Source organism: Nerophis lumbriciformis, linkage group LG10 (genome assembly GCF_033978685.3).
Source record: "Nerophis lumbriciformis linkage group LG10, RoL_Nlum_v2.1, whole genome shotgun sequence".
Classification (NCBI taxonomy): domain Eukaryota; kingdom Metazoa; phylum Chordata; class Actinopteri; order Syngnathiformes; family Syngnathidae; genus Nerophis; species Nerophis lumbriciformis.
In genome coordinates, this window is record NC_084557.2 from 3,433,403 (window position 1) to 3,457,500 (window position 24,098).

The following is a 24,098-nucleotide window of genomic DNA, read 5'->3' on the forward strand; positions in this document are numbered from 1 at the left end:
CCTCATGAAACAGGCCTGTAGAGATGAAATAGTCTTGTGATTTTTTTCCCCACACATACATATATTGCGCTCTACTACGGTATCGAGCACTATTTTTTGGATAACCTTATTAAGACATATATATATATATATATATATATATATATAGAGAGAGAGAGAGAGAGATATCTACATCCTGAATATATGCAAACAAAACTGTGTTTAGATAATTGATACTTCAAACTTGCATAAATAAATATTAAAGAATATAACATACCGTATTTTCCGCACTATTAGCCGCACCTAAAAACCACAAATTTACTCAAAAGCTGACAGTGCGGCTTATAACCCGGTGCGCTTTATATATGGATTAATATTAAGATTCATTTTCATAAAGTTTAGGTCTCGCAACTACGGTAAACAGCCGCCATCTTTTTTCCCCATAGAAGAGGAAGTGCTTCTTCTTCTACGGTAAGCAACCGCCAAGGTAAGCACCCGCCCCCATAGAAGAAGAAGCGCGCGGGTATTACGTTTCATTTCCTTTGTGTGTTTACATCTGTAAAGACCACAAAATGGCTCCCACTAAGCGACACACTGTGGTTCTAGCTTGCCATGCTAATGGCCAGAAACTTCCACCCATGGTGATATTCAAAAGGAAGACCTTGCCAAAAGGGAACTTTCCAGCCGGCGTCATCATAAAAGCTAACTCGAAGGGATGGATGGATGAAGAAAAGATGAGCGAGTGGTTAAGGGAAGTTTACGCGAAGAGGCCGGGTGGCTTTTTTCACGCAGCTCCGTCCATGTTGATATACGACTCCATGCGCGCCCACATCACAGATGGTGTCAAAAAACAAGTGAAGCACACAAATACAACACTCGCCGTCATTCCGGGTGGATTAACCAAAGAACTCCAACCGCTCGATATTGGTGTCAACAAGGCATTTAAAGCATGACTGCGAACGGCGTGGGAACAATGGATGACCGAAGGCGAACACACCTTCACTAAGACAGGGAGACAGCGCCGGACGACATACGCCAACATCTGCCAGTGGATCGTAAATGCCTGGGCGGATATTTCGGGCTCAACTGTGGTCCAAGCTTTCCGGAAGGCAGGATTCACGGAACTGCTGGAAAAACAACAGCGACACTGACTCTGATGACTTCGACGAGACGGAGCCGGCCATTTTGGATCCCCTATTCGCCCAACTTTTTAATTCGGACACCGTAGGAGAAGAATTCGAGGGATTTATGAATGAAGAATAACTTCAGAAAGTGAGTGTTATGTTTATTTTGTGTGTTGTGACATTAACGTTCGAGCAACATTAAGTTATTGCTATTGCTCTGCACTATTTTGAATTTTACTATGTTTGTGATTGCACATTTGCACATTACCGTACATTTTGGGAGTGAACAGAGTTGTTAGAACGCTGGTTTTTAATATATTATTAAAGTTTAACTGACCTATCTGACTGTTTTTTTGACATTCCCTGTAGCGCAGTTAGATGCGGCTTACAACACGGGGCGGCTTAAAGGTGGACAAAGTTTTGAAATATGCCGTTCATTGAAGGCGCGGCTTATAACACGGGGCGGCTTATGGTGCGGAAAATACGGTAACTTGGCTTCTGAGAGTTTCAAAATGTAATGAATAAAATGCTAAAGTTGTTGATAAACAAGCAATTATTTTAATAATTAAATATGGTCATTTTAAATGAATTATTATGATCATTTAAAATCAATTATTTATTTTAATGTATAATTCTACGGCTGGATGTAATAAGGAGTCACGAAAAAATACAAATAAAAATACAATTAATTTTGATGTTTTTAGCAAAATATAGTAAAAATGTATTTAGTTTATTTTTTTTTTTTAATTAATAAATATATTTATTTTTAGGTAAAATAAACATAATAATACACTTTATCTCTAGTCTGGATGATTTAGTTCTTGTCACCCTGTTGTCCTCCCATCATAAAAAAAAGGCTGTCCTCACTCAGGTCCGCATGAAGCTGGAGGGGGCGTGGCTTCCAGCTACGGCTGAAAATCGGGAGATTTTCAGGAGAATATTTGTCCCTGGGAGTTTTTCGGGAGAGGCGCTGAATTTGGGGAGTCTCCCGGAAAACTCGGGAGGGTTGGCAAGTATGCTTCAGAAGGTCTGGCGTGCGTTTCAAGTGCTTGCCTTGGCTTTCCCCTGATCCTCCACCTTTTTAATGGCAGCCTGGATCTTCTCCTGGTCTCCCAGCAGCTGGCGAGCCTTCACGGGCCTCAGATCTTTGTCCAGCTCCAGCAAGACGGGAATCCCCGTGGGCAGAGTCACGCTGGCGATGTCCTCGTCCGATATTCCTGATGTGGTCATGTAAGAAGACAGGGCTCGTTAGCTGCATAGGCAATCTTTTAAATAACATTGTAAGCTGTCATACAAGTGCAAAAAGAAGCTAACCACTGTCTATTAGAGGTGGGAATTTTTGGCCATCTCGCCATTTGGTTACGATTCAGGGTATACCATTCCATTATTTATACATCTTTAAATATTATAACATACATGTGTGACGGTTTTGTACATTTGGTTCCAAAGTTTTCACAATAAAACCGTGATGCCTGACAAAAACTTGGGGGTGTCATTTTTTTTCCGGCACTTTGGTGTTGACCAGGTCTGAAAATAAACGACATCTCCCAGAATCCTCAGCGATTGCAAATCGCAAATTGAAATTATGGAGAAAAAAAGTGTTTTTTCTCAAAGCTGTGCAGCCCTGATGTTGCAAGTAGCGTGCCGGCCCAGTCACATAATATCTACGGCTTTTACACACACATAAGTGAATGCAAGGCATACTTGGTCAACAGCAATACAGGTCACACTGAGGGTGGCCGTATAAACAACTTTAACACTGTTACAAATATGCGCCACACTGTGAACCCACACCAAACAAGAATGACAAACACATTTCGGGAGAACATCCGCACCGTAACACAACAGAACAAATACCCAGAATCCTTTGCAGCACTAACTCTTCCGGGACGCTACAATATACACCACCCGCTACCACCAAACCCCGTTTTTTTTTTTTATTCAAACCATTCCACCTTCAACACATTCCACTCATCCTGGACATTCAAACTAAAAAACATTTCAAGTTCAAAAACATTCCAGGAATTCCCGTTTTTTCCACCCTTTTTTTCTGTCGACTACTCCTTCCACATTTTTCAACCCACTTTAACCGTTCCACCGTCAAATCATTCCTAATAATCAGAACAAAAAACCATCCATCCATCCATCCATCTTCTTCCGCTTATCCGAGGTCGGGTCGCGGGGGCAGCAGCCTAAGCAGGGAAGCCCAGACTTCCCTCTCCCCAGCCACTTCGTCCAGCTCTTCCTGTGGGACCCCGAGGCGTTCCCAGGCCAGCCGAGAGACATAGTCTTCCCAACGTGTCCTGGGTCTTCCCCGCGGCCTCCTACCGGTCGGACGTGCCCTAAACACCTCCCTAGGGAGACGTTTGGGTGGCATCCTAACCAGATGCCCGAACCACCTCATCTGGCTCCTCTCCATGTGGAGGAGCAGCGGCTTTACTTTGAGCTCCTCCCGGATGGCAGAGCTTCACACCCTATCTCTAAGGGAGAGCCCCGCCACCCGGCGGAGGAAACTCATTTAGACCGCTTGTACCCGTGATCTTGTCCTTTCGGTCATAACCCAAAGCTCATGACCATAGGTGAGGATGGGAACGTAGATCGACCGGTAAATTGAGAGCTTTGCCTTCCGGCTCAGCTCCTTCTTCACCACAACGGATCGATACAGCGTCCGCATTACTGAAGACGCCGCACCGATCCGCCTGTCGATCTCACGATCCACTCTTCCCTCACTCGTGAACAAGACTCCGAGGTACTTGAACTCCTCCACTTGGGGCAAGATCTCCTCCCCAACCCGGAGATGGCACTCCACCCTTTTCCGGGCGAGAACCATGGACTCGGACTTGGAGGTGCTGATTCTCATCCCAGTCGCTTCACACTCAGCTGCGAACCGATCCAGTGAGAGCTGAAGATCCTGGCCAGATGAAGCCATCAGGACCACATCATCTGCAAAAAGCAGAGACCTAATCCTGCAGCCACCAAACCAGATCCCCTCAACGCCTTGACTGCGCCTAGAAATTCTGTCCATAAAAGTTATGAACAGAATGGGTGACAAAGGGCAGCCTTGGCGGAGTCCAACCCTCACTGGAAACGTGACCGACTTACTACCGGCAATGCGGACCAGGCTCTGACACTGATCATACAGGGAGCGGACTGCCACAATCAGACAGTCCGATACCCCGTACTCTCTGAGCACTCCCCACAGGACTTCCCGAGGGACACGGTCGAATGCCTTCTCCAAGTCCACAAAGCACATGTAGACTGGTTGGGCAAACTCCCATGCACCCTCAAGGACCCTGCGGAGAGTATAGAGCTGGTCCACAGTTCCACGACCAGGACGAAAACCACACTGTTCGTCCTGAATCCGAGGTTCGACTATCCGTCGTAGCCTCCTCTCCAGTACACCTGAATAGACCTTACCGGGAAGGCTGAGGAGTGTGATCCCACGATAGTTAGAACACACCCTCCGGTTCCCCTTCTTAAAGAGAGGAACCACCACCCCGGTCTGCCAATCCAGTGGCACCGCCCCCGATGTCCACGCGATGCTGCAGAGTCTTGTCAACCAAGACAGCCCCACAGAACAAAAAACAATTATTTTTTTTTTGAGCTGGAAAAATTTCCCAGTTTTCCCGAAATTCCGTAATACCATTTCTCAAATAAAAATGTTACTACTACCAATTTGAAGAATTCTAACACCAGCCATTTAAACTAATTAACAACATTCAAATTGTTAGTATTTTCACAAAAATTCCCATTGAAAAGAATGGGACATTTTTCAAAGTTCCACAACTCCCACATTTTTTTTTATCCGATTCAAAGCGTTCCAACTTCAAACTGTTCAGACTATTTGGGAATCGCAAGCTTTCCCTTGACAAATTCCAAAAATTCCCAGAATTTCCAGAATTCTTGGTTTTCCGGGCCATTTTTCCCATTCAAAATGAATTGGCCATTTTTCAAACTTCCACCATTTACACATTTTTCAACCGATTCAAACCATTCCCCTCCAACCCCGCCCCCCGAGCATGTCCCAAATTCCAAGCTGCTGTTTTGAGGCATGTTAAAAAAAATAATGCACTTTGTGACTTCAATAAGAAACGTGGCAGTGCCATGTTGGCATTTTTTTTTCCCACAACTGGAGTCGAAGTTGTTCTCTTATTTTGGAAAACCTTGTTTTTGATTGATTGATTGAAACTTGTATTAGTACAAACCTCGTTTCCATATGAGTTGGGAAATTGTGTTAGATGCAAATATAAACGGAATACAATGATTTGCAAATCCTTTTCAACCCATATTCAGTTGAATATGCTACAAAGACAAGATAATTGATGTTCAAACTCATAAACTTTTTTTTTTTTTTTGCAAATAATAATTAACTTAGAATTTCATGGCTGCAACACGTACCAAAGTAGTTGGGAAAGGGCTTGTTCACCACTGTGTTACATCACCTTTACTTTTAACAACACTCAATAAACGATTGGGAACTGAGAAAACTAATTGTTGAAGCTTTGAAAGTGGAATTCTTTCCCATTCTTGTTTTATGTAGAGCTTCAGTCGTTCAACAGTCCGGGGTCTCCGCTGTCGTATTTTCCGCTTCATAATGCGCCACACATTTTCGATGGGAGACAGGTCTGGACTGCAGGCGGGCCAGGAAAGTACCCGCACTCTTTTTTTGACGAAGCCACGCTGTTGTAACACGTGCTGAATGTGGCTTGGCATTGTCTTGCTGAAATAAGCAGGGGCGTCCATGAAAAAGACGGCGCTTAGATGGCAGCATATGTTGTTCCAAAACCTGTATGTACCTTTCAGCATTAATGGAGCCTTCACAGATGTGTAAGTTACCCATGCCTTGGGCACTAATGCACCCCCATACCATCACAGATGCGGGCTTTTGAACTTTGCGTCGATAACAGTCTGGATGGTTCGCTTCCCCTTTGGTCCGGATGACACAATGTCGAATATTTCCAAAAACAATTTGAAATGTGGACTCGTCAGACCACAGAACACTTTTCCACTTTGCATGAGTCCATTTTAGATGATCTCGGGCCCAGAGAAGCCGGCGGCGTTTCTGGATGTTGTTGATAAATGGCTTTCGCTTTGCATAGTAGAGCTTTAACTTGCACTTACAGATGTAGCGACCAACTGTATTTAGTGACAGTGGTTTTCTGTAGTGTTCCTGAGCCCATGTGGTGATATCCTTTAGAGATTGATGTCGGTTTTTGATACAGTGCCATCTGAGGGATCGAAGGTCACGGTCATTCAATGTTGGTTTCCGGCCATGCCGCTTACGTGGAGTGATTTCTCCAGATTCTCTGAACCTTTTGATGATATTACGGACCGTAGATGTTGAAATCCCTAAATTTCTTGCAATTGCACTTTGAGAAACGTTGTTCTTAAACGGTTTGACTATTTGCTCACGCAGTTGTGGACAAAGGGGTGTACCTCGCCCCATCCTTTCTTGTGAAAGACTGAGCATTTTTTTGGGAAGCTGTTTTTATACCCAATCATGGCACCCACCTGTTCCCAATTAGCCTGCACACCTGTGGGATGTTCCAAATAAGTGTTTGATGAGCATTCCTCAACTTTATCAGTATTTATTGCCACCTTTCCCAACTTCTTTAACACGTGTTGCTTGTATCAAATTCTAAAGTTAATAATTATTTGTAAAACATTTTTTTTATCAGTTTGAACATCAAATATGTTGTCTTTGTAGCATATTCAACTGAATATGGGTTGAGAAGGATTTGCAAATCATTGTATTCCGTTTATATTTACATCTAACACAATTTCCCAACTCATATTGTAACGGGGTTTGTAGATTGCACAGTACAGTAAATATTCCGTACAATTGACCACTAAATGGTAACATCCGAATAAGTTTTTCAACTTGTTTAAGTCGGGGTCCACGTTAATCAATTCACGGTAAAGTTACATTGTTTAATGCATCCAGTGGGGCATCACAACAAAATTAGGCATAATAATGTGTTTATTCCACGACTGTGTATATCGGTATCGGTTGATATCGGAATCGGTAATTAAGAGCAGAGGTGGGTAGAGTAGCCAGAAATTGTACTCAAGTAAGAGTACTGTTACTTTAGAGATTTATTACTCAAGTAAAAGTAAGGAGTAGTCACCCAAATATTTACTTGAGTAAAAGTAAAAAGTATGTTGTGAAAAAACTACTCAAGTACTGAGTAACTGATGAGTAACATACACACACATATCATATATATATATATATATATATATATATATATATATATATATATATACATATATATATATATACACACAAATATATATATATATATATATATATATATATATATATATATATATATATATATATATATATATATATATATATATATTGATGAAAGCGGATACAATTTCACCCTCACCTATGAACCCACGCCAGGAAACCAGCCAAAAAAGAACAGAAAACGAAACGACATCATCTGGTACAACCCCCCATACAGCAAAAACGTCTCAACGAACATTGGACACAAATTCCTCAATCTGATTGACAAACACTTTCCCAAAGACAACACCCTAAGAAAAGTATTCAACAAGAACAACATTAAATTGAGCTACAGCTGCATGAACAATATACGACAAATCATCTCAAACCACAACAAAACAATTGCAAATGAGCCGTCGGCCCCCGGACAGAGCGACTCCAAAACCAACAAAGGATGTAACTGTCGAAAGAAACCTGATTGCCCTCTCAACGGGGGGTGCTTACAAACATCAGTTGTCTACCAATCTAAGGTAATACGCAAGGACATTAACACATCCGACACATATGTAGGATTAACCGAGGGAGAATTCAAAACCAGATGGAACAATCACAAGGCTTCTTTCAGGAACAAAAACCTGCGAAATACCACAGAACTCAGCAAACACATTTGGGACCTCAAAGACAATAATGTTGAATATTCAATAACATGGCAAATTCTTGCATCCAGCACACCTTACAATAGTGGTAATAAAAGATGCAACCTATGCTTGAAAGAGAAACTGTTTATTATTTACCGTCCAGACCTGTCATCCCTCAACAAGCGCAGCGAAATTGTAACAACATGCTGCCATAGACGGAAACACCTCCTAGGTAACACATGAGCCAATCACCACGCCCCTAGGCCAGCCTGTACCCACCCACTCTGTGCCCTATATAAACCATGGTATGCGAATGCTCCCATTAAAATCTCCTGATGATTGAGGGTACCCCCCCTCATGAAACAGGCCTGTAGAGATGAAATAGTCTTGTGATTTTTTTCCCACACATACATATATATATACACATATATATATATATATACATACATTGATATATACAGTATATAATTTATATTTATTTATTTTGCCGTTTTTGTTTACATGTTAAAGGTGTTTTAATAATTATACATGCATGTTTAACATATAGATTCCTTTCTTTCATGAAGACAAGAATATAAGTCGGTGTATTACCTGATTCTGATGACTTCCATTGATTGGAATCAGACAGTAGTGATGATAACGTCCTCGTTTTCAAATGGAGGAGAAAAAAAGTTCCTCCTTTCTGTCTAATACCACATGAAAGTTGTTGGTTTTTGGCATCTTTTTTGTCCAGCTTCCATATTCGTTTGTATACACTTTACAAGAAACACATTGGCGGCAAACTCCGTAGCTTGCTAGCTTGTTTGCGCTGGCTTTCGGAGACTCTTATTTTGAAAGCGCAGGCGCGATTGGAGCGGCACTTTTATTGTGAAGACAGGAACTGTGCAGTCAGTCTTTAGGCTTTTGACGGGATGTACGGTTGAAATAAAAAAGGGTCTTTTTTTCCTTCACACTTTTGATTGATTGATTGAAACTTGTATTAGTAGATTGCACAGTACAGTACATATTCCGTACAATTGACCACTAAATGGTAACACCCGAATACGCTTTTCAACTTGTTTAAGTCAGGTCATGTGACTTAAAGCTCTGTTTGATTGGTCCAACGTCACCAGTGACTGCATCTGATTGGTGGAACGGAGTGAACGTCACCAGTGACTGTATTTGTTGAAACGCAGGCACTATGAAGGTCTGTCTGACAGACCAAAACAAACAAAGCGTGCATTAGAGATGCGCGGTTTGCGGACACAACCGCGGAGTCCGCGGATTATCCGCGGATCGGGCGGATGAAATTAAAAAAACTAAGATTTTATCCGCTCGCGGGTCGGGTCGGGCGGATCAATTTTTTTTTATTTTTTTTTTTTTGCGGGTGGCAGTTAAACCAATTGGGAAATATATATACATAGTTAAATGTTGTTACCCACATACGAAAAACGAGCAGGCACCTGCAGCATATGCCACAACAGAAGAAGAAAAAAGAAGAGATGGACACTTTTACGGAGCGGAGAAGGGACGCCTCGCCGGGGTCCGGGACCGAGGCCCCTTCCCCCGAGAGGGCCCCACCGGGAGCCGTAGCTGAGGCGATCCGCGAGAAGGGCCCGACGCACGTCCAGGGTCACTACCGCGCCCACCGCACCGACACCCCGCCTCGTCCGCTTTCGCCGCGGCCGGCGTCACGCGCAGCAGGTAAGCAGCTTACCTGCCCGCCACCCCCGTGGCCGGGGGCTCGTAACATGGGTCACTCCGCGCGCTCCGCCCGCGCAGCTTACCTGCTTGCCACCCCTGTTGCCGGGGGCGCGTAACAGGGGTCACTCCGCACGTAGTGCGCTCATGAAAGGGGTGGGGCTCACCCTGGTTGATATAGAGAGCAGGACGGTGGCCATGGAAGTTGGAACCCGCTAAGGAGTGTGTAACAACCCACCTGCCGAATCAACTAGCCCTGAAAATGGATGGCGCTGGAGCGTGGGCCCATATACCCGGCCGTCGCCGGCAGCGAGACGCGCTTGGAGGTGCGCTCAGCGCGGCTCCCATATGATTGCGCACTGGTGTGCGTCTGGGTCGTGACAGCGTGGCACGCGAATGTCTGTGCATTGGATCAGTCTCCTTTCTTTAACAGGCAAAAGCTTTATAACCTCACCATACCTGCCAACTTTTAAATCAGAAAAACCTAGTAGCCAGGGTCCAAGGGCCGCAGGCCCCGGTAGGTCCAGGACAAAGTCCTGGTGGAGGGTTCAGGGCTTCGCCCCCCGACGCAAAATGACTATTAGCATTCAGACAGGTTAAAATGTTGCTAAAACCATCACTTTTCTATCAGTCACAGTGACTTTTCAAAACAAAAATATTACAGCAAAAATCATATGGGTTGATTGACATGTTTATTCTGTAAGCTAACTTCAATAGTTTGAAATTATTTTGACAGTTAATGCCAGTTATCCTGTCAACCTTTCACAAGACTTCAATTTGTTAATTGAAAGTATAAATAGTATAAACACTTTTTACAGTATGTCGTGCTGTGAAATACAGCCGACAGGATTGCGCATGCATGGTGCAGGAGAACAAAGGACTTCTTTCATTTAAGGTTTGTGATAAACCATCAAACTCATTCGTTAAAAGGACTCTATAGTAATATAAAGCGAATTTTTCTGGACATTATCAGGCAAGAAAAGTTTATTTTTGGGATCGCGATCACCGCGTAATGATTTTTAAAGGTTGCATTACATTATTAACTGTCCCATGTGATCAGCCAGTGCGATTGGAAGTCCATGCTCAATTATTGCCTCCGTAAATAAAACTTCGGCATTTATCACATCCAAAGAATCTGTTTGGGCGACGAAAAACGTTGAAAGTTTTCCACTTGTATCGCTAGCAACGGCATTAGACTTGTGTTTTTTTGTCCCAACGTGGTCTTTTACATCGCTAATTCCTCCGTGTCCGATCGAAAAATCTTGTCTGCACAAGGTGCAATTCGCGTAGTTTTCACCCTTTTTTTTAATTTTTTTTATTAATATTAGATATATAACAACGGGCGGATGGTGGGCGGATGCAGTTCTGATCAAACGTTACATCGGGTGGATGGCGGATGGTTGACGACTTTCTGACGCGGTTGCGGATGAAATAATTGCCTATCCGCCCATCTCTAGCGTGCATTAACAGATCGATAAAAATTAGTAGCAAGTAGCGAGCTGAATGTAGATAAAAGTAGCGGAGTAAAAGTAGCGTTTCTTCTCTATAAATATACTCAAGTAAAAGTAAAAGTATGTTGCATTAAAACTACTCTTAGAAGTACAATTTATCCCAAAAGTTACTCAAGTAGATGTAACGGAGTAAATGTAGCGCGTTACTACCCACCTCTGATTAAGAGTTGGGCAATATCGGAATATCGGCAAAAAAGCCATTATCGGACATCTCTAAGTGTTACCATAAACTAACTGGCCTTTTTTGGACAGCTCCAACCCTCCAGCATGAGGGGAGGCTGCAGCTGAAGGAGGAGCACGAGACGTGCAGCGTACCTTCCAGGTGTTTGAGCAGGGCCCTGCAGCTGTTTCCATGAGCGGAAATGAGCACCGTTCTTCCTTCCTGTATTTCTGGCACCACCGTGCCTTCCCAGTAGGGCAGCAGCCTGAGCAACACCTCCTTCAAGCTCTCGGCGCGGGGCAGCTTCTCCTTCTCCACGTCACACGTGGTGTATCTGCGATCGTTGTAGATTTCGTGGAAGTACGGGTGCTGCTCCTCTATAGGGGGCGGGGTAATGTCATAGCCCCTCCTCCACAATTTCACTTTCTCCTCGCCGTGCTGGAGGGCCATTTCCCCCCGGTTCAGGCCTATCAGGGCGCCGTAGTGGCGCTCGTTGAGCCTCCAGGACTTGACCACGGGGACCCACTCCTGGCCCATGGCCTCCAGCACCAGCCAGGCCGTCTGGATGGAGCGGCTGAGGATGGAGGTGAAGACCACGTCAAACTTGTAGCCCAGCTCCTTCAGGAGCCTGCCACAGTCCCGGGCCTCCTTCACGCCGTCCTCGCTCAGCTTCTGGTCCACCCAGCTGCAAAAGCGGTTCTCGCGGTTCCACGCCCCCTCGCCATGCCTCAGGAGGAAGAGTCTGTACTTGGACATCTGCTGCACCACAAACCTGCACAATAACGAGCAGAAGTTACTTATGCTATACTATAAAAACAAGACGTGTTAAAAAGTGTCAACAATACAAAGGGTAGGAAATGTTCTTTTCACTGAGAAAACAGAAATGTTGATTATCGGTCCTGCTATACACCTATTTAATAATACCACCTTAACATTTGACAACAAAACAATTATACACCTATTTAATAATACCACCTTAACATTTGACAACAAAACAATTATACACCTATTTAATAATACCACCTTAACATTTGACAACAAAACAATTATACACTCATTTAATAATACCACCTTAACATTTGACAACAAAACAATTATACACTTATTTAATAATACCACCTTAACATGACAACAAAACAATTATACACTTATTTAATAAAACCACCTTAACATTTGACAACAAAACAATTATACACGGATTTAATAATACCACCTTAACATTTCACAACCAAACAATTATACACTCATTTAATATTACCACCTTAACATGTGACAACAAAACAATTATACACTTATTTAATAGTACCACCTTAACATTTGACAACAAAACAATTATACACTCATTTAATATTACCACCTTAACATTTGACAACAAAACAATTATACACTTATTTAATAGTACCACCTTAACATTTGACAAAAAAACAATTATGCACTCATTTAATAGTACCACCTTAACATTTGACAGTCAAACAATTATACACCTATTTAATAAAACCACCTTATCATTTGACAACAAAACAATTATACACCTTTAACATTTGACAACAAAACAATTATACACTCATTTAATATTACCACCTTAACATTTGACAACAAAACAATTATACACTTATTTAATAGTACCACCTTAACATTTGACAACAAAACAATTATACACTCTTTTAATAATACCACCTTAACATTTGACAACCAAACAATTATACACCTATTTAATAATACCACCTTAACATTTGACAACAAAACAATTATACACTTATTTAATAATACCACCTTAACATATGACAACAAAACAATTATACACTTATTTAATAAAACCACCTTACCATTTGACAACAAAACAATTATACACCTTTAACATTTGACAACAAAACAATTATTCACGTATTTAATAATACCACCTTAACATTTGACAACCAAACAATTTTACACTTGTTTAATAATACCACCTTAACATTTCACAACCAAACAATTATACACTCATTTAATATTACCACCTTAACATGTGACAACAAAACAATTATACACTTATTTAATAGTACCACCTTAACATTTGACAACAAAACAATTATACACTCATTTAATATTACCACCTTAACATTTGACAACAAAACAATTATACACTTATTTAATAATACCACCTTAATGTTTGACAACCAAACAATTTTACACTTGTTTAATAATACCACCTTAACATTTGACAACAAAACAATTATACACGTATTTAATAATACCACCTTAACATTTGACAACAAAACAATTATACACGTATTTAATAATACCACCTTAACATTTGACAACAAAACAATTATACACGTATTTAATAATACCACCTTAACATTTGACAACCAAACAATTATACATCTATTTAATAATACCACCTTAACATTTGACAACAAAACAATTATACACTTATTTAATAATACCACCTTAACATTTGACCAGAAAACAATTATACACTTATTTAATAATACCACCTTAACATTTGACAACCAAACAATTATACACCTATTTAATAATACCACTTAACGTTTGACAACCAAACAATTATACACCTATTTAATAATACCACTTTATAATTTGACAACAAAACAATTATACACTTATTTAATATTACCACCTTAACATTTGACAACCAAACAATTTTACACTTGTTTAATAATACCACCTTAACATTTGACAACCAAACAATTATACACTCATTTAATATTACCACCTTAACATTTGACAACAAAACAATTATACACTTATTTAATAGTACCACCTTAACATTTGACAACAAAACAATTATACACTTATTTAATAATACCACCTTAACATTTGACAACAAAACAATTATACACTTATTTAATAATACCACCTTAATGTTTGACAACCAAACAATTTTACACTTGTTTAATAATATCATCTTAACATTTGACAACAAAACAATTATACACTTATTTAATAATACCACCTTAACATTTGAGAACAAAACAATTATACACTTATTTAATAATACCACTTTAACATTTGACAACCAAAAATAATACCACCTTAACATTTGACAACCAAACAAATTTACACTTGTTTAATAATACCACCTTAACATTTGACAACAAAACAATTATACACTCATTTAATAATACCACCTTAATGTTTGAGAACCAAACTATTATACACCTATTTAATAATACCACTTTAACATTTGAGAACAAAACAATTATACACTCATTTAATAATACCACCTTAACATTTGACAACAAAACAATGACACAAAGTGACTGGGTAAAGAATCTGGTTATTATCTTCGACCTGACTCTCTCATGTGAGTAACACATTAAGAGTGTCACTAAAACAGCCTTCTTTCATCTCTGTAATAGCGCTAAAATTCGCTAAGATCTTTATTCATGCGTTCGTTACTGTAACATATTATTTTGGGGTCTCTCTATGTCTAGCATTAAAATATTACAGTTTGTGGCTGCTAGACTTTTGACAAGAAAAATAAAGTTTGATCATATTACGCCTATACTGTATATACTTTTATATACATATAATAATAATAATAATAACTGGGATTTATATAGCGCTTTTCTAAGTACCCAAAGTCGCTTTACATGTAGAACCCATCATTCATTCACACCTGGTGGTGGTAAGCTACTTTCATAGCCACAGCTGCCCTGGGGTATATACCTATACAATGGGGCAAAAAAGTATTTAGTCAGCCACCGATTGTGCAAGTTCTCCCACTTAAAATGATGACAGAGGTCTGAAATTTTTTATCATAGGTACACTTCAACTGTGAGAGACAGAATGTGAAAAAAAAATCCAGGAATTCACATTGTAGGAATTTTACAGAATTTATTTGTAAATTATGGTGGAAAATAAGTATTTGGTCACTTCAAACAAGGAAGATCTCTGGCTCTCACAGACCTGTAACTTCTTCTTTAAGAAGCTCTTCTGTCCTCCACTCGTTACCTGTATTAATGGCACCTGTTTGAACTTGTTATCTGTATAAAAGACACCTGTCCACAGCCTCAAACAGTCAGACTCCAAACTCCACTATGACCAAGACCAAAGAGCTGTCGAAGGACACCAGGAAAAGAATTGTAGACCTGCATCAGACTGTGAAGAGTGAATCTACAATAGGAAAGCAGCTTGGTGTGAAAAAATCAACTGTGGGAGCAATTATCAGAAAATGCAAGACATACAAGACCACTGATAATCTCCCTCGATCTGGGGCTCCACGCAAGATCTCATCCCGTGGGGTCAAAATGATCATGAGAACGGTGAGCAAAAATCCCAGAACCACACGGGGTGACCTGGTGAATGACCTGCAGAGAGCTGGGACCAAAGTAACAAAGGTTACCATCAGTAACACACTACGCCGACAGGGAATCAAATCCTGCAGTGCCAGACGTGTCCCCCTGCTTAAGCCAGTGCATGTCCAGGCCCGTCTGAAGTTTGCCAGAGAGCACATGGATGATACAGCAGAGGATTGGGAGAATGTCATGTGGTCAGATGAAACCAACTCGTCGTGTTTGGAGGAAGAAGAATACTGAGTTGCATCCCAAGAACACCATACCTACTGTGAAGCATGGGGGTGGAAACATCATGCTTTGGGGCTGTTTTTCTGCTAAGGGGACAGGCCGACTGACCCGTGTTAAGGAAAGAATGAATGGGGCCATGTATCGTGAGATTTTGAGCCAAAACCTCCTTCCATCAGTGAGAGCTTTGAAGATGAAACGTGGCTGGGTCTTCCAGCATGACAATGATCCCAAACACACCGCCCGGGCAACGAAGGAGTGGCTCCGTAAGAAGCATTTGAAAGTCCTGGAGTGGCCTAGCCAGTCTCCAGACCTCAACCCCATAGAAAATCTGTGGAGGGAGTTGAAAGTCCGTGTTGCTCGGCGACAGCCCCAAAACATCACTGCTCTCGAGAAGATCTGCATGGAGGAATGGGCCAAAATACCAGCTACTGTGTGTGCAAACCTGGTAAAGACCTATAGTAATCGTTTGACCTCTGTTATTGCCAACAAAGGTTATATTACAAAGTATTGAGTTGAATTTTTGTTATTGACCAAATACTTATTTTCCACCATAATTTACAAATACATTCTTTAAAAATCCTACAATGTGAATTCCTGGATTTTTTTTCACATTCTGTCTCTCACAGTTGAAGTGTACCTTTGATGAAAATTACAGACCTCTGTCATCATTTTAAGTGGGAGAACTTGCACAATTGGTGGCTGACTAAATACTTTTTTGCCCCACTGTACATATACTATACACCACGGATCAGCCTCCACAGATGATGCACTAGCTGTTCCATGTCGGGACCACTCCTTATGCATCAGTCGAGGATCCCCTGCTGGCCTCCCACATTATTAACCGTATCTCCCTGATGTGGGATCTGAGCCGAGGATGTGGCTTGTGCAGCCCTTTGAGACATTTGTGATTAAGGGCTATATAAGTGAAGAACTGGACGAAGTGGCTGGGGAGAGGGAAGTCTGGGCTTCCCTGCTTAGGCTGCTGCCCCCGCGACCCAACCTCGGATAAGCGGAAGACGATGGATGGATGGCTATATAAGTCAACTTTGATTGATTGATTGATTGATACACTGTATTAACATAACTTTGATGATGTATACGTGATAATTTGCCATGTTTATAGCAGCTTTACATGACTCAATTGAGGGCACCCCTTGGTGTCAGCACTGCAAGCTAAAGGTTAAAGGTTAAATAAAAAGGGGGTTGGAAATTAACACCACAGTGCTACTATTATTAGATTCGCACGTTGGAAAATGAAGCTTTATTCCCAACGATCATGGTATTATAACATACAGTTAGCAGGAGTGTAGTTACAACTGATTCATGTATTATTTAATAATATAACATATAGCGAATATGGCGACTAGCTTGCACCCCACGACATAAAAAGGCACCCCCACGCGTTGAAACAACAAACGTGCATGCCCGTGAAAAGCTTTGTACGAAATAGCAACATACAGGGACTCATAAGCGGACTGAGACTCACCCTTCGTGGGTTTTAAAGCCGCTCGGAATGTTGCTGCGACGGTCGCTTGCAATGTTGACAATATTCGGCCGGCCATGAACGCGTCTGTGTGATGGTGGCGATTGACAGCTGCCGGGAGCCAATAGGAATGGACGTCTTCGCGGATGGGCGGTGCCATGAGTGACGTCTGCCCATATATGGAGACGGCGGCGGGCACGTTCAAGCACCAACGAGGAAGAAGAAGACGAAGAAAGGGCGGGTGTATGTATATAGACGGTGACTAGCAAGCGTCATTTAAGGTCATTAACTTTAAAATAATTAACTTACTACTTTTTCAATGTTAATGTTGTTAAAGTGGATGCGTGTTGACGGCTTTATGAGATGGAGATGTGACGAAATGACTGCAGTTTATGTACAATTGTATACTGCTGTCCTCATAGGGGAAGGAATGAAGAAAATGGCGGTATTAGTGTATGTTTGTTTACTTACGTCTTAAGTATTAGTTGTATAATTATTCATTTTATTATTGTGGTTGTAGTCACCGTTGCTCTAGTGAAATACTTAGTATCACATTTTAGGTCTAATACATACTTGCCAACCCTCCCGAATTTTCCGGGAGACACCCGAAATTCAGCACCTCTACCGAAAACCTCCCGGGACAAATATTCTCCCGAAAATCTCCCGATTTTCAGCCGGAGCTGGAAGCCACGCCCCCTCCAGTTCCTGGCGGACCTGAGTGAGGACAGCCTTTTTTTCAGGAAGGGAGGACAACAGGGTGACAAGAACTAAATCATCCAGACTAGAGATAAATTGTATTATTATGTTTATCTTACCTAAAAATAAATATATTTATTATTTATTTATTTATTAATTAAAAAATAAAAATAAATAAATAAATGTTTACTATATTTTGCTAAAAACATCAAAATTAATTGTATTTTTATTTGTATTTTTTCCTGACTCCTTATTACATCCAGCCATAGAATTATACATTAAAATAAACATATTTGAAATAATTGATTTTAAATTATCATAATAATTCATTTAAAATTACCATATTTAATTAAAATAATTGCTTGTTTATCAACAACTTTAGCATTTTATTCATCACATTTTGAAACTCTCAGAAGCCAAGTTATGTTATATTCCTTAATATTTATTTATGCAAGTTTGAAGTATCAATTATCTAAACACAGTTTTGTTTGCATATTTTCAGGATATATATATATATATATATATATATATATATATATGTATATATATATACAGGTAAAAGCCAGTAAATTAGAATATTTTGAAAAACTTGATTTATTTCAGTAATTGCATTCAAAAGGTGTAACTTGTACATTATATTTATTCATTGCACACAGACTGATGCATTCAAATGTTTATTTCATTTAATTTTGATGATTTGAAGTGGCAACAAATGAAAATCCAAAATTCCGTGTGTCACAAAATTAGAATATTACTTAAGGCTAATACAAAAAAGGGATTTTTAGAAATGTTGGCCAACTGAAAAGTATGAAAATGAAAAATATGAGCATGTACAATACTCAATACTTGGTTGGAGCTCCTTTTGCCTCAATTACTGCGTTAATGCGGCGTGGCATGGAGTCGATGAGTTTCTGGCACTGCTCAGGTGTTATGAGAGCCCAGGTTGCTCTGATAGTGGCCTTCAACTCTTCTGCATTTTTGGGTCTGGCATTCTGCATCTTCCTTTTCACAATACCCCACAGATTTTCTATGGGGCTAAGGTCAGGGGAGTTGGCGGGCCAATTTAGAACAGAAATACCATGGTCCGTAAACCAGGCACGGGTGGATTTTGCGCTGTGTGCAGGCGCCAAGTCCTGTTGGAACTTGAAATCTCCATCTTTATAGAGCAGGTCAGCAGCAGGAAGCATGAAGTGCTCTAAAACTTGCTGGTAGACGGCTGCGTTGACCCTGGATCTCAGGAAACAGAGTGGACCGACACCAGCAGATGACATGGCACTCCAAACCATCACTGATGTTGGAAACTTTACACTAGACTTCAGGCAACGTGGATCCTGTGCCTCTCCTGTCTTTCTCCAGACTCTGGGACCTCGATTTCCAAAGGAAATGCAAAATTTGCATGGTTGGGTGATGGTTTGGGGTGCCATGTCATCTGCTGGTGTCGGTCCACTCTGTTTCCTGAGATCCAGGGTCAACCAGCAAGTTTTAGAGCACTTCATGCTTCCTGCTGCTGACCTGCTCTATGGAGATGGAAATTTCAAGTTCCAACAGGACTTGGCGCCTGCACACAGCGCAAAATCTACCCGTGCCTGGTTTACGGACCATGGTATTTCTGTTCTAAATTGGCCCGCCAACTCCCCTGACCTTAGCCCCATAGAAAATCTGTGGGGTATTGTGAAAAGGAAGATGCAAAATGCCAGACCCAAAAACGCAGAAGAGTTGAAGGCCACTATCAGAGCAACCTGGGCTCTCATAACACCTGAGCAGTGCCAGAAACGCATCGACTCCATTCCACGCCGCATTAACGCAGTAATTGAGGCAAAAGGAGCTCCAACCAAGTATTGAGTATTGTACATGCTCATATTTTTCATTTTCATACTTTTCAGTTGGCCAACATTTCTAAAAATCCCTTTTTTGTATTAGCCTTAAGTAATATTCAAATTTTGTGACACACGGAATTTTGGATTTTCATTTGTTGCCACTTCAAATCATCAAAATTAAATGAAATAAACATTTGAATGCATCAGTCTGTGTGCAATGAATAAATATAATGTACAAGTTACACCTTTTGAATGCAATTACTGAAATAAATCAAGTTTTTCAAAATATTCTAATTTACTGGCTTTTACCTGTGTGTATATATATATATATATGTATATATATATATATATATATATATATATATATATATGTATGAAATACTTGACTTGGTGAATTCTAGCTGTCAATATACTCCTCCCCTCTTAACCCAACCACGCCCCGCCCCCGACCACGCCCCCACCCCCAACCCCCGAAATCGGAGGTCTCAAGGTTGGCAAGTATGGTCTAATATACAGTACAATATCGACTCTAGTGGATACTTGAAATAAAGACAAACACAAATATTCAGCCTTTTTTATCATTCCATCATAAGGCGGGACTCAAATGTTTTTACTTATCATGGTATAGTCACATTCTTTAGGTTACTAAAAACTACTAAACGTGATTTGATAATACCTCAATTCCTCATGGATTTGATAAAACCTCATAGAGCTGGATGCAATCTTAATTGGAGGGGAGGGGACAGGTGGTAGAGGTGAACGGCATCGTGTCCCCCCCTCTCAGTAAGCTGTGGAGTCCCCCAAGGCAGTGTATTAGGGCCTTTACTGTTCCTAATATACGTAAATGACATGTCATCAGCATGCGACTGTGAATTGTTCCTGTTTGCAGATGACTCGGCCCTGCTGGTATCCGGCAAGGACAAGTCACAGGTGGAAAAATCCTCAGTGCTGAACTCCTTAGTATTTGCACCTGGCTCGCTGACAATAAGCTATCCATACACTTAGGTAAAACGGAATCCATCCTATTTGGGTCCCAAATCAATCTCAAGAAAGTCAGTGACTTCACTATAAAAGTGGGTGACATTGTTATCACCAGGAAAGATGAGGTCACCTACCTAGGTTCCATTCTAGAGGCTAATCTTTCCTGTGATAAAATGGCAACCAAGGTAATCAAAAAGGTCAACCAACGAACAAGATTTCTCTACAGAATCTCCTCTCTGGTCAACAAAAGCACCTTGAAGATACTATCGGGAACTCTCGTTCAGCTTTTTCGATTACGCAGTGACGTGCAGTCACTAGAGGCAGGTGAGGCGGGCCCTCACCTGCCATCATGGAAAGAAAAAAAATTAATTAAAATGTTATATGTATCCAGTGATTATACTATAAAGTTATTTTCCATTTAACTTCACCAGTTTTAGATTATTTGTATTCAAAATCGCTGAATTTTCACATTTGCCATTCAAATACTGAGAAGAGACGGTGCGGTGATCAGCAGCCAGTTGAGGCACGTCACTCAGTGCCTCAACATGGATTCCGGACTCGGCTAACTGCTGGCCTGCTGTGCAGTGAGACTGTATTGCTATATGAACTATATTATACATTTCCATAGTTTAGTTAGCTGAGGTATATAATGTACAGTGTATTTTGTCAACAACTGTATGTGTGTAACATATTTCTTGTGCTGAGCGATTATAAAACGGCTGCAAAAGACGCACTGGCTGAGGCTCCAGTAACCCCGCCTCCTGCACCCCCGCCGTAGAATTGTTATATCAACTAAAGCCCACACTTAAACTTTCCACGTGCAAGATTGAATCTATTTAAAAAAGTTATTTCATAAGAAGCCAAAAAGTGCAAAAAGAATAATGTTCGTGTTGGAGGAGTTGTGAATGACTGCAGGGCCACAACATTAGGTACACCTGCAGACTGCAGGTGTATCTAATTCACAACTCCTCCAACACGAACATTATTGTTTTTGCACTTTGGCTTCTTATTAAATAACTTTTGTAACCTATTTCCATGGGCTTTTCTCTTTGTGATATTAATTTACTGTTATGCGCTGTTATACAGTATATGCCTTGAGCTCTTATTTTGAAGGCACTAAGAGCGGAAGTCATGACATGGAGTGGAGCGGAGGTTTTTGAAAGAAGGTAAATAAAGTGGTCCTCGTGTAAACTGGAGCCTCTGTGTATGTTATTTATTTCATACAGTATAGGCGACATTTATAAACCCTCGGTTACAGTTTTTTAAATAGATTCAATCTTGCACGTGGAAAGTTTAAGTGAGGGATTTAGTTGTGGACCTCATTTATAAGTAAAGGTAAGACCATAATAACGTTTTTTTTTTATTAAATGTGCTTTTTTGTGTGCTGCAGTTTGTATGTGTAAAGTTAAAGTTAAGTTAAAGTACCAATGATTTTCACACACACACTAGGTGTGGTGAAATTTGTCGTCTGCATTTGACCCATCCCCTTGTTCACCCCCTGGGAGGTGAGGGGAGCAGTGGGCAGCAGCGGCGCCGCGCCCGGGAATCATTTTTGGTGATTTAACCCCCAATTCCAACCCTTGATGCTGAGTGCCAAGCAGGGAAGAATGCTGGTATGAGCTTTTAAACATAACCCGTTAACTGCTGCCAATCAAATGGTGAATAAGATACTCTTTAGGGTTCATATGTTTGTAAATCTGACTGTGATGAAGTCAGTGCCTCACCAGCCATCAACCTCACCGCACGTCACTGCGATTACGCATGCACCTCCTGGTACCCCAGCACCTCCAAAACACCTCAAATCTAGACTCCAAACATCCCAGAACAAGCTAGTCAGGTTACTTCTGGACCTCCACCCCAGATCACACCTCACTCCTACCCACTTCTCCAAAGTGGGCTGGCTCAGGGTGGAGGACAGAGTAAAACAACTTGCACTGAGCCTAGTCTATAAAATCCGCTACACCTCCCTGATACCGAAGTACACGTCAAACTACCTCCATAACGTAAATGACCGCCATAACCACAACACCAGGGAGAGCTCCACAAACCATGTTAAACCCAGATTCCGATCTAACAAAGGTCTTAACTCATTCTCCTTCTATGCCACATCAATATGGAATGCACTCCCAATATATATATAAAAGAAAGTGCATCTCTATCCTCCTTCAAAACTGCACTAAAACAACACCTCCAGGCAACTTTAACCCTTGACTAACCCCCTCCACCCTCCACATCCCACCTCCCCGGATTGTAAATAATCAAATGTATTTCTACTGTATATACTTGTTCTTATGCTATCTGAACTCACTATGCTCTCTGCTCGCTGTACATATCCTACCAAGTCAGTCCTACACGGTTTTAATGTCCATTTCTCTGATGATGACTGAAGTGCTGATATCAACCAAACCCTCCTCATCCCACACCCCCAGATTGTAAATAATGTAAATATTTCAATGTATATACTCTGATGATTAACTTGTGTGATGACTGTATTATGCTGATAGTATATATTTGTACTAGAGATGCGCGGTTTGCGGGCACAACCGCGGATTATCCGCGGATCGGGCGGATGAAATTAAAAAAAATTAGATTTTATCCGCGGGTCGGGTCGGGTCGGGCGGTTGAAATAAAAAAAAATTAGATTTTAAATAGATTCAGGCGGGTGGCAGTTAAACCAATTCGGAAATATATATACATAGTTAAATGTTGTTACCCACATACGAAAAACGAGCAGGCACCTGCTGCATATGCCACAACAGAAGAAGAAAAAAAAAAGAGATGGACACTTTTACGGAGCGGAGAAGGGACGCCTCGCCGGGGTCCGGGACCGAGGCCCCTTCCCCCGAGAGGGCCCCACCGGGAGCCGTAGCTGAGGCGATCCGCGAGAAGGGCCCGACGCACGTCCAGGGTCACCACCGCGCCCACCGCACCGACACCCCGCCTCGTCCGCCTTCGCCGCGGCCGGCGTCACGCGCAGCAGGTAAGCAGCTTACCTGCCCGCCACCCCCGTGGCCGGGGGCTCGTAACAGGGGTCACTCCGCGCGCTCCGCCCGCGCAGCTTACCTGCCCGCCACCCCTGTTGCCGGGGGCGCGTAACAGGGGCCACTCCGCGCGCAGTGCGCTCACGAAAGGGGTGGGGCTCACCCTGGTTGATATAGACAGCAGGACGGTGGCCATGGAAGTCGGAACCCGCTAAGGAGTGTGTAACAACCCACCTGCCGAATCAACTAGCCCTGAAAATGGATGGCGCTGGAGCGTTGGGCCC

The 24,098-nt window shown here is 41.5% G+C and overlaps 1 protein-coding gene across 1 annotated transcript; it reads right to left on the reverse strand.

The window, feature by feature from the left end:
* Positions 1–1,094: 1,094 nt before the first annotated feature.
* bpgm (2,3-bisphosphoglycerate mutase) lies at positions 1,095–17,429 on the reverse strand. Its single transcript, XM_061970417.2, has 3 exons — positions 17,343–17,429; positions 11,483–12,099; positions 1,095–2,320 (listed from the first exon to the last, which is right to left on the reverse strand). Exons 2-3 carry the CDS (start codon positions 12,081–12,083, stop codon positions 2,145–2,147), a joined length of 777 nt encoding a protein of 258 aa, XP_061826401.2. The 5' UTR covers positions 12,084–12,099; positions 17,343–17,429; the 3' UTR covers positions 1,095–2,144.
* Positions 17,430–24,098: the final 6,669 nt, after the last annotated feature.